Here is a 12,135-nt window from a genome sequence, read left to right as displayed (position 1 = left end):
CCCTCCCAAGTGGCATCCTCATCCGGCAAGTTCCTCCAATGCACCAAAAACTCCCTAATGGTCCTACTCCTCAACTTCCTCTCCCATCTCTCCAAAATGGCCTCAGGCTCCAAAACCAGATGGCCCTCATCATCCAATGGGGGTAACTCCACTGTTGTTGTCACTTGTTGTCCCAACACCTTTTTATGGCATGAGACATGAAATATGTTGTCCCAGCCCTTCACCGTGGAGTGTGATGCATCCAAGGAGGGAGTTGGAGCAATACTATCTCAGGATGGGCACCCCTGGAAACCCAGCCACTGGAAACCCATCACCACGTTGTTGTCTGGCACATCGACCACAAAGAAATGGTCCGTCATAGAGTAGTTCCCCATGGCTACTATCAAGCCAGGCACATACCGAGTGCACTACATGGTACGGTCACCCAGCAGCAAGACTGAAAAACCTCAAACTCGGTCATGGTGAGGCCCCTCCTCTAAACCAACTAGGCATCTATGAAGTTGTGGGTAGCCCCATTGTCAACTAAGACTGACACCCGCTGCCCCTGTATCATGCCTCCAACCCTCAATGTCAGAAATTTGGGAACCCCGCATAAAGAAGCAAAGGACTCCCTTGAATGGGGCAAAGGATGCCCCCCCCTATGGAGGTGGTGATGGTGGTCCCCTCTCTGTTGGACTCTCACCATTTCCCATACCACACTCCTGCTCCACCTCGTCTTCCTGGTCACTATCTGAGAAGACCTCAATTTAATGTGCTTTGCCAGCAGTGCCCAGGGCTCCCGACAAGTAAAGCACAACTTCCTCCTCCTGAGGTCCTTTCGTGTCTCATCATCCAGCTACCCTCGTCCCTGGGTGGTTCCCTAAGGTGGAGGTCTAGTGTCATTCCCCTTCTGGGGGTAGGGGGTACGTGTAGGAAACGGTGCTCGTGTCTTAGGGATGGCCCCTTGTAAACCTCTGGTACACATAACTGCTTCCTGTAGCGTGGAGGGTCTGCGTGACTTCACCAGTCCATGCAAGGGCTTGAGTAAGCCCTCTATGAGGGTGTATACCCTCCAAGCATCTTATAGGTCTAGCACCATTACTGAAACTCTCAGGAACTTTGATATGTACTGTTCTGAGTTGCCTGTTTGTCGAAGTTGGGTTAGCTCCCTGAAGTGAGCCTCTGGATCCCTCTGGTCAAAGCACTCCACCACCCTCCTGGTGAAATCCTCATATGAAGTCAAATTGGCATGTCCAAGGATGGCTAAGCCATGAAACCACCAGTCGTGGGCTTCCCCCTCCATGTGTAGCGTGGCCATCTTGATGGCTTCCAGCTCTGTCATCCGGTTAAGCTGGAAATACGTGTCCATCTTCTCAACCCAGGCCCGAGCAGTGCACTTGGCAATGCCATCGTACGTGGGGAAGTACATCCTCCCTATCGTCCTCTGCAACTCATAGCTCTGCGTGCCCTGTCCTCCATAACCCTTGCTCTTCTCATTTTGCTTGAGCTTGCAGAAATCTCTGAAAGAGAGTGCTTCCCTGAAGTCTACACCCATGGACTGCCATTCTCTGAAGTGTTCTCCCATCTGTGAAGGGTCTTCGGCCCCTGCTGGTTCAACCTATGCCAAAGGCACGAAAGAGGGCAATGTGGCTCGAGTTGGCCCACTCGTTGATGGAGGTTGTGCTGCAAGTGAAGGATGATCGAATTGTTGAGAGGCCCCCGAAGTTTCCCCAAATAGGAATCCCCTAGGAGTGGTTCTCTCCCAGTTCTGCATTTTAATCTCCTCTAACATTTCCTTCTACCCCTTTTCTAGATCATTCAGAGCCTTCAAGAGGCTATCAAAAGCCATCTCCTCCCTGCTCTTGGGCTCTCCCATGTCTTCCTCTACTACTACTGCCTTTCCCCTATCCTCAGTGTCTGGAGTGATCTCCATCTCTCTTTTTCTGCTTCATACCTTTGTCTCCTGTATGTAATATTTTGCTGGTCCCCTTCTCTCATAGGAGAAACTCCCCACGGCTGAGCCAAGACCTAGGCTCTGATACCACTGTAATGTTCCTAACTAGGAAATTAAGTGATAAACAAAGCAAGCAGACAATCCAGCAATCAAAAATGAGAAATAATCATCATACACCCATGAAAACACTAGAAATAGAGAACTTTTGAGCCATTTTATTAAATCATCATGGGAAAATACAACAATGAATGGAATGGTGCACCTAGGCTTGTCTCCAAGGACAAGCGTGACAAAACCCAAGTGAGCAAATGATGATCTGAGGGTTGCCCAACTGCTGCTCCAGAAACTGATCTACACTGCCTAGAAACTGTGTTGTTTACTGGAAAGGAAATGTCAGAATCACTGCTTCTGGTGCTCAGAAAATTATGATATTTCAGCTCCCTAATCCTCAGCAAAAACCCACCAAAACCCAGGAAGGGTTTGGCCTAGTTCAACTCCTAAAATTCGACCCCCAAGGAGTCCGTCCTCCTGCTCAAGCTGGCAAACTCGGCCTGTCTGAATGTTGTTGGGAAAGCTCTCCAAAACTACCCCAAATCACCGAGATGTGATCCCTTATGAATTTCCTTCCTTCCCGGATGTGATCCTAGTGTTGTGGCTCTCTCCCTCAATGCCCACGTGATGCCCAGTCTGGCCCTCTACGCAGTCCTCCAAGGCTGAGTTTTGAACTGCCCAATTGCCGCATCCACCAGCTCCAAAACTTCTCCCAAAGCTGACCTCCTGATATCCTTGAACTCTCCAAGTTTCTCTAGCAAGTGCCAGCCCAATAAAGCTTTGATCACAACTACATGTTCCCTTCTCTACTGGCCCAGAAATACGCACTGTTGGTTTGTGACTGAGTGTGTTGGCTATGAATCTTCCCTGGTGCTCCTCAAGGTGCTCTGAAAATGCCTTCCTAGGGTGGCACTCATAGTCCCCTGAAGGTAAGGTTGAATCTCTTGCTTGAGAGATTCGTGGCTAAGCAGCCAGTTGACTCAACTAAGCAGCTCGAGCAAACGGTCAAGTGATTTCGATATGCAAGTATGAACGAATGCCCAAGTGAGGAGCTCTTCCTCCTTATGATTTCGTGGGCCTCCCTTTTCCTCATGTGGGCCCCTTCAACATCCACATGATTTCCCTCCAAGGCAATTCGAATTGCCCCCATGCGTTTTCCCATGTGGGTGGCCCCCACCTTCCACTAGCAAATTAATCTAGCCTTCATTTCTCCTAAGTCCCTAAGTCAAAAATTACTTGGGTCCTTTACTTAACAAAATTTGTACAAAATTGGGGAGAGACAAAAACTTGTTACAAATTCATTTGGGAAGGGGCATGACAGAGTCCCTGGTCAACGTTGGTCAAACTTGGTCAACTCCTGAAATTTTCGGCCTTGCAACTCTGTCCAGAAATTCGACCTCCTTGTGCCACGCATGTGAGAGAGAGAGAATGCCCAATAGTTGTGCGAACCAATGAGAGAAGGAGAGAGAAGATTGTGTGAGTGATGATGATGCCAAATGAGGTGAGAGGTCACTTGTATTTATACAAGTCATTGAGGGTGAAGTGACACGTCCATTGGGCTTCATGAGCCTACATGATGATGTGGCCGACCTAAATAATTTGCACATGTGTGGGCATAAATTCAAACACTTTTGCTTGTCCAAATTAGATGATCTTTATATCAATTTTGGTCCTCTCGAAAAGAGGAATTTAATGCAATCATCATCTCTATCAAATGAGCTGCCCCAAGGTGGCATTTGGCCCTAGTTGCCAATTTTAATAGACATTCTCCTGAGAAGCTAGAAGGACTTGGCTGGATCATGCTGATTTGACCAAAAGAGATTGATACATTTACCTAAAAAGCCAAAAGGACTTGGCGGAGTCATGTTGATTTGGCCAGAGGTAAATGGCCAAGGAGTCACATTGCCTACTCCAAAATAGAGTGATCTATAGATGCACATGTGAGGAGTCAACGTTGCCTACTCCAAGATGGAGTGATCTTCATACATGCATCAACATAGCAAGCTCGTGAACTTTTCTTATGGAGGAGAAATTCTAGCTAAGGCCATCTCTTGAGAAGCCATGCTAATTTGGCTAGGCCATGATGATTTGACCAAGGAAGATGGATACATTCACCTAGCTGGGCCATGCTGATTTGGCCAGGGGTGAATGGCCCAGGGGCAAACCTTCTCCTAAGAAGGAAATGCTAATTTGGTTGTGTCATGCTGATTGGACCAGGGGAGTAGGGTACATTTACCTGAGAAGCCATGTTGATTTGGCTAGGCCATGCTGATTTGGCCAAGGGGAGATGGCCCAGGTTACTCACATTGCCTACTCTAGGATAGAGTGATCTATATCTATAGATGTGCATGTGAGGAGACACTACATCAACATAGCAAGCTCATGAATTTTTCTTGTGGAGGAGAAATTTCAGCTAAGGGGAAATATGTTTGCAGCTAAAGGAGAATACCTCCCTCACTAAGAGGGAGTGTTGATTTTTTGTATTATCAGGGGATATTCCCGCATGGCAAAAGGGGTCTCCAAGTCGGCCTAGAAAAATTAAAATAAAATTTATTTTTGGAGTGGTAAACCCAAGAAGTCAAGCCGGCCCAGCGAAATGAAATGATGCGTCATTTTGCCACATTCGACAAGTATAAATAGATGATGTGACATTTATTTTCACCACCAAGCAAGAGCAATTCATCTTCTCTCTCATCATCATCTTATCTCTCTTGGACAATCACACATGTGGGAAGAAGAAGGTCGAGTTTGACTGAAGTTGACTGATCTGTTTTTGACCAAGTCTTGGAGGCCACACGTGTGAATCTGTTTGACCATTGACCAGGCTGAAAGGTTGACTGCAGTACAGATTTTACCAAAATATGGATTTGACCGCAGGCCAAAGTTTGACTGTTTGACCAGCATTGACTAGCTGTTGTTTGACCAGGTTTGACTGGTATTTGGACTTGTATATTGGCACAGATTTCTAGACAAATCACTGGTTTGTCAACTTTGCTGAAGAATAATTTCTACGAAAGAAATGTTGTTGGGTTTTCTCCCAAGATTGGGTTTCCTAGGTTCAAATCATTGTCTGTATTGTGCATGGCTGTCTTTCTAGGATCTTTACTCTTTCTGTTCTATCTACAGTTGAGGATTTTCTGAAGTGTAATTATTCAATGATAGCAGTGGCATAAATATTTGTTGAAAATCATGAGGAAGTAACTACCTGACAGAAAATTGTATCTACTGGACACTTGCTTTAGAATTTCAACAACCTAGGCTTTGAAATATTTACATAAGGATCACTCTATGTGAATAGGAACTTGGAAGTCATTGTTGTTCCATACAAAGTCCTACTCCTAACAGATGTCACTAGAAGATCAATGCATCGTTCTCTGAGATTCCCTAAAATGATAGGTTGGCTAAGAAGATGAAGAAAGCAGATTGCAACAGCTGTATCACACCTTGATGATCTTTCAGTTAAGTTTGATCTTTTATATTGGTCTCTGACTCTGTGTAGCAGTTCTTTTTCTTTTATCCATTTTTGCAGATATAATTTATCTTGTTTCTAAGAGCTTCTCGGTGCCTAAGTAGGCATAAATGAAGGGTCCTCTTTTTTTGGATGAACCTTCACAATCACGTTAACTATTAATTTGACAAGATGCTTCTTATGTGCGACAAACATGATCTTCACCATTTTGAGAGTATTACAATAGAATGTAGCCAGCTTACAACTCTCTAGAAAGATCCCTTTGGCTGAAATCCATCAGTCGGGATCTCTGTTATGTCAAATTCTCCCAGGACTTGCACCTGGTGTCAACTGCAGGAAACAGCCCGCTTGCACAAGTGAGATGCCCTACGTGGGGTGAAATATGTAGATGCTGTATTTGAACCTTGGTGGAGGTTTGAAACACCACAACTTTACCAACTAACCAAGACCCTGTCGACCAATCACCTTACCGTTTATGGTATCATAAAGGAATTATTCAACTCTTTGCAAAAGAAAAAGGAATTCCTATAGTTTTACAGTTTCATATACCACTTGGATATTATGCCTGTTGCGTATGTATCCCAGAGTGTTCAACATTACCTCAACCACCCATAGATGCGTGTGCATCCAAGTTACAGTGCATATGTTTTGGTCGGTGGAATTGGGTCACGAAAATTGAAAACTACAACAGCAATTAGCACCCCTGCCTCCCCCCATCTAAAATCACAGTTTGCTTCGCTTACATGATGGATTGATTTCTTGTTTTGTTATGCTTTTTGTTGCATTGTTCTGCGTGGTATATGACAGGACATCTTTGCCCTTATTCTTGTTTTACCTTACTCAGCTCAGAGATGCGTTAATTAGTCTGGTGATGCATTCATTCTACTTGATTTAATGTGCCTTGCAATAGATTGATTTTGATTAGCAATGACCATTGTAAGAATTCCTTTTTATCAGGGAGAAGGATGCATAAATCTTCCATTTCCCCCTTATTTCCTCAAGTTAATTCAAGTTTTCTCAAGTAAATTCGAGTCATAACGTAGATCACCTTAGATTTATTGTTTTAGTAGAGACCAGATATCCATGACTAATACACAGTATTTCATGAACCGTTTGAAATAGAAAGATATGTAATCAGTAAAAATTAAAACGTAAATACAGAATGTGAAATCATAGAGATCTGGAAAAAAAAGGCTAGCGGACCTTGTTAAACCAGGGATCGTGGAGAATGTCGAGGCCGCGCTTGTGGACAATAGTGGGGCGAGTGGCCTCAGTCATCATAGGCCGCCTGCTAATGCGACCAGCAGCATCATCAGTGAAGAAAGGAGGCAGAAGCCATGTCTGCAACCTTCCAGTGGCAGTTGAAAAGTTTCTCCTTATTCTTATTAACTGGGCCATAATTCCACTCAAATGCAAGGATCGCGAGCTCTGGCTACAGCAAAACTGAACTGAACTCCTTTCTTGATCCCAAAAGGTGTGTGTCTAAGGAATTCAGGACAGTGGAACGAAGAAGAGAGAGGTCGGAAGGAGCACTAAATGCAGAGTTTCATATGTCCCGCGATCACCACATATCACGTCAATGGTCCCTCCACACGGTATAAACAATTCAATGATCATGGATCCAATGAATATAGGAGTCCATGATTTGCGCTTTACTGAGAAAGCTATACAGGCCTCAAAAGTCGCCCACGTCAGGGTTCAACTAGACCTCCGAAGATAAAATAGGGTCCCAAAAGAGAGTAAGGTCTTAATTAATCAATAAAGTGAGTGAAAGCTATGCTACCATTAACGAGGCGAAGGGATACTGAAAATAAAAACAAATCAAACTCCAAACCTTTGGAGGTTAAAGTGTTATTACCAAAGCTGTATCTTTACTGCATGGAAGATAAAGATTCCTAATTTTAGCATTGAAGAGCATGCCTAAAAATTTAAAAGTCAAATTCAAACCAAAAAAATTTCCAAATTCAAACCAAACCTTAATTTTCAAAGTCAAACCAGAGATGAAATTTTTTTTAATTGTGGGAAAACATTTTTGGAAATTCAAACCAGAGATGAAAGTTTTATTTTATTGTGGAAAAACATTTTTGGAAATTTAGTAACTTCACAATCTCTAAAATGGAAAAGTTTTATTATAAATTATTTTATTTGGTTAGTAATTATGGATATTGTTTATATTTATTAAATTATAATTATGTTGATAGATGTATTGAAATTCGGTAGATTTATTTTTTATATTTAAATTTTTATTTTATGCTTATAAATAAAATATATTATTATGTTTTTTTTTTTTCATTTTAATAAATAATATTTCAAATATTAACTAGTTTGTATTTTGAAATTTATGTTTACTTTTTCACATTTACTTAATACAATTATGAAATTACCATAAAAATTATTAAATAAGAGCCATCTCGTGGCATGTCACTGCTTACTTGTGTACATGATTCGTGTGCATGTAGTTTTTAGTTTATTTAATTAAATTGTCGTGTGTGAAGAAGAAGATGAACTTATAGCTCAAGTTCTTATATACAAAGAAATTTTAGGCCTGACTAATTGTTAAAAGAAAAGATAAAATAAAGCCAAGTATTTTGAAACTAATTCCAAACTCTTCTATTTTAGTTTCTAATTTCAAAATATTGAATCTTAATTCTAAGTGTAACTTTATAAATTATTCTTAATTGAAGAAAAACATGATGTTTTGATAATATCATTTTTTTTCTTGGAGCTTATCCTATTTATATTGGTATTTATTTACATTGAATGGGAAAGCAAGTTTCTTAAGAGCATGTTTTTCCTCCTAAGAGGTCATGGGTTCAAAAGTAGAGGGGGTAGAGTATGTATGTCTTCATAGACTTAGCAATGAAATGGATGCGCGGAGGTGGGTCCCTTGTCCCACAAACAAGGGGGTTACATACACCAATTTGGTGTCTGGCTTGGCCATGACCTTAAAATTGGATAATAATAATAACTTTTAGCTATCTTTTTACAAATTGACATTTGTGTCTTTGTTTTTTTTGTTTAGTTGTGTATTGATATTTACATTTATTAGTTTGATAGAAAATGTATTTCTTAAAACAAATAAGTAATCCATTTGGCATTTGCTTCACTTTGCATCAAATCAACAAACAAGAATAGACAATAGAAAAAAGTTTTTGTTGGTTATTAGTTTTCAAGAGTTTTATTGTCTATGTGACAGTCTCACCCAAGGTTATAGTATGAGTTGCATTGTAAAAAGAATGCACATATGTTGTAATATTTGAAATAACAAAAGAAAAAGTTGATTGAGTCTAAGGACATGGATTGTAGAGCTAGGAATGGAGAATTCTTGGTAGGGATGATACAGTTTATTGTGCAAAGAAGAGACCTGAACTTGACGATAGGCATTAAAGGTTGAGTGGTCCATGAAGTAAAGGGGATGGTTCATGAAATTAAATAGTCTGAGGAAAATATTTAGGCCCATGATTGTTTGAGATAATACAAGGAGCAAAAGGGAACAGAATTTATGGACTGGTTGCAAGAGCAAGGATGCAGTAGTAATGGAGGGACAGGAAACTTGCTCCAAAAGAAAGAGAGGCATTTGGAAGAGAGGATGAGGATAGAGTGTCAAATTTAGTTTTACTAGAGACAAAAAAGATAAATATTGTATGATTACTATTTGACCTGCTCACACATGTTCAGTTTGCAACAAGTTCATGAGCGCATTCTTTTATGCAAGCTTGAACAAGCATAGCATGGACATCAAGACAGTTCATTGCGATAATCAACCTTTGTCGACAATCAGTGCACACTTTCATTAACAGTTTTCCACTTCTGGCTACATTTGTACTTCTACTTTGGTGAATTTTTCCAACTATGGCTTTTGCGCACCTTCGCTTTCGTGAGTGTCATTTTCATGCTTTTGACTTTTGCTTTTGTTTGCTTTCACTTTAATTAGTGTCATTTTCATGTTATCTTCGCTCTGGCATGTGTCACTTTCACTGTTGTTCGTGTATCGCAAGTGTCGTTCACACTTTTCTCTTCACATAGTAAATGTTGTCTTTTAGCACGTTGAGTGTTGCACAATGCACGAAAGCTAGTTTTGTTGGTTTCAAGGGGTAACCTTTGTGTAAATGAGTTGGTCTTATCATGTAAACATGTATCACACTAATTTCCAAAGTTTCAAGCATTGTCGCACAAGTGTCGTCACAGTCGTCGCAAAGTGTATCTTTGGTGTTGCACTTGGTGTAGGTCATCGCAAAGTTGTTGCATTAAGGAAAGGATGTTGTTCATGTGTTCTGAGTGTTCCATGTTGTGTCGTCAAGTGATCTAAGTGTGTGTTCATGTTCAGAGTCATGCTTTTGCTTATCTTCCTCTCACTGATCCGACACTTAGTCAAATTGGGAAAACTCTTCAACCAGACCACTCAGCCTCCTTTAGCCAGCTTAAACTGCATTGTGCACTCTCAACCCTCAAGCAACAACCTTGTCTCTTGGCAATATGCAATGCGCAGTTTCTGCCTTCCCAAATTGTGCACTATGCAATCTCAATGGTCAATTCCAGAATTACACAATCCTTGCCTCCAGCTAACCTTCTCTGCACACTATGCAGTCTCAAGCATCAAGCCTCAGCCTTGAGCTCTTGAACTGTACAATTGCGCAATCACTTGGCCTTTGACCCTCTTGAACTGCGCATTGGGAAAATTTAAGCCTCAAGCTCAAGCCCTTGAACCCCTCAACTGCGCAACCTCCCAGTTTGTTCTCCTGTCTAAACTGCGCATTGGGCAACTTCAAGCCTCAAACTTGACCTCATGAGTCCCTCAACTGCATAGTCACTCAGACTAGTCCTTCAGAACTATGCACTACACAGTCTCAAGCCTCCAACTTGAGCTCTTGAGTCCCTCAACTATGTATTCCCTATGATCAGGCCTCTAGAACTACGCATTGCGCAGTGTCAAGCCTCAATCCTGGACCTTGACCTCTGGAACTGCGCAATCCCTGAGTTAGTCACTCGACCAATCACCAATTCCAACCCCAACAAGTGATTTCATGAAGCATGTTAGATTAGGGGTTTATCAAACTGGTGTTGTCTTGTCATGAGTGGATTGCCGTTAGAGGTATTCTTTACTACTATGACAAGATGATGATGGAGGAGATGGAGAAGGAGGCCATGCTAAGAGACGCCTATGGAGCTAAATAAATCGGATGATCACCATGCGATAAGATGAAGGAACACAAGATTACAACACAAGGCATAAGATCAATATCACATTCAAGACTACTTATCTTCAATTCATGAGGAGGAGAAAGAAAATACCATGTTCTATTTGTCGAGAAGACACAAAGAAACTAGCAGCAAAGAGTGACTTGACACTGCCATGTCATCATGTAGTCCATGTCATCAGTGTCATGTCATGTTGTGTCATGAGTCATCATGTGCCACATCATTTTGTGGATTATGTAAATTCTATAATGGATAAATATAATGTAAAGTGGAAGTCCAAGAGTCATTCATGTAATGTGAAAAGTCATGTAGGAAGTCAAAAGGTCATAGAGAAGTCGAACAATCATGGGGTAGTCCAAGGACCAAGAGTCACAAGGGAGGTGAAGGATCACTTCACTTGTTATGTATACACAATCATTGTACAAGAAAGGGACATTTCACCTTGGCTTTTCCATAAGGCATTAGAGAGAAAGAGTCGGTACTTTTGGGGAGCAAGTCATGACTCCAACGCTCCACTATTGGAGCTAGTGATGTTCATTGTATTCATGTTGGGTCCCTATAATACTAGTGATTACCCCATTACTATTGTAGTTATACCCCTTATTTATATTGTTGTGCCCCTATTACCCCCATATTGTTATTTCTGTGCCCCATAGAATCCCTCTATTGTTATTTTTGTGGCTTTATATTATTATTGTTAGGTCGGCTGGATTATATTGTGACTCCTTAGACTCCTATATATAGAAAGGAGGTTTTGTCATTTGAATCATCCAAGAATTGTTCATTTATGTAATGTAAAGGAGGTTTCTCCCTCGAAGAGGCTGAATTCTAAGGCGTTGATCTATCTTTTCTATCTTTTCTTGAGCTGGTTTCATAACATTTGGTATCAGAGCTTTGGATTCTAGGGTTTCGCTGCTCCAAACAGGTCATCGTGGAATTTTCGCTATAACTTTTTTTCTGTGACGTTTCAGAAGTCGCAAAAAAAACCCATTTGAGAAGAAATCGCACTGAACCTTGGGTCCGAATTTCAGAGCTTTTTGCGCGATATTTTCGGAGATATGATCTGAGGAAGTTGGTCTTTTTGCAGACTCCTGAATTACATTCAAAACAGGTGACCTGGGGAAAATTGTCATAACTTTCTCTCTGGGAATCAGATTGAAATTTCGTAAGAAGGTACAGAAAGAGGACGGACTGTAGTTTCTTGTATATCTTTTTCAGAACCAAATATCGAAAATTGTACACGTGGCACTTCATACAAGTTCGCTCTTCTGAAAGGTCTATAATCAGGTCATCTTGGGAGATTGTGCATAACTCTTTCTTGGAGAATCCAATTTGGATCAGACTGGTGGCATTGGAAAGAGGACACAGAGAGCTACTACAGGTCACAAATTCAGAACTAGATGATTGGAAAGTACAGAGATACATCAGAGGCAATATCGAGCTCCTACAAAGTGAAAAAAGGTGTGTAGACTTTTTAAATTTT

General features: G+C 41.3%; 1 protein-coding gene across 1 annotated transcript in view; it reads right to left on the bottom strand.

The window, feature by feature from the left end:
• LOC149239243 (NAD-dependent malic enzyme, mitochondrial-like) overlaps window positions 1–7,156 on the bottom strand; it is a 220,000-nt gene extending 212,844 nt beyond the window's left edge. Inside the window, exon 1 of the mRNA XM_089367096.1 lies at window positions 6,657–7,156. Coding sequence (XP_089223222.1) covers window positions 6,657–6,851 — 195 coding nt within the window. The 5' untranslated portion in view covers window positions 6,852–7,156. The remainder of the gene's footprint in view (window positions 1–6,656) is intronic.
• Between the last annotated feature and the right edge of the window lie 4,979 nt (window positions 7,157–12,135).

The sequence above is a fragment of the Pinus tabuliformis genome, chromosome 8, assembly GCF_031772625.1.
Source record: "Pinus tabuliformis cultivar Carrire ecotype Pingquan chromosome 8, CPIR1, whole genome shotgun sequence".
Lineage (NCBI taxonomy): Eukaryota > Viridiplantae > Streptophyta > Pinopsida > Pinales > Pinaceae > Pinus > Pinus tabuliformis.
This window is presented reverse-complemented; position numbering and strand designations above follow the sequence as displayed.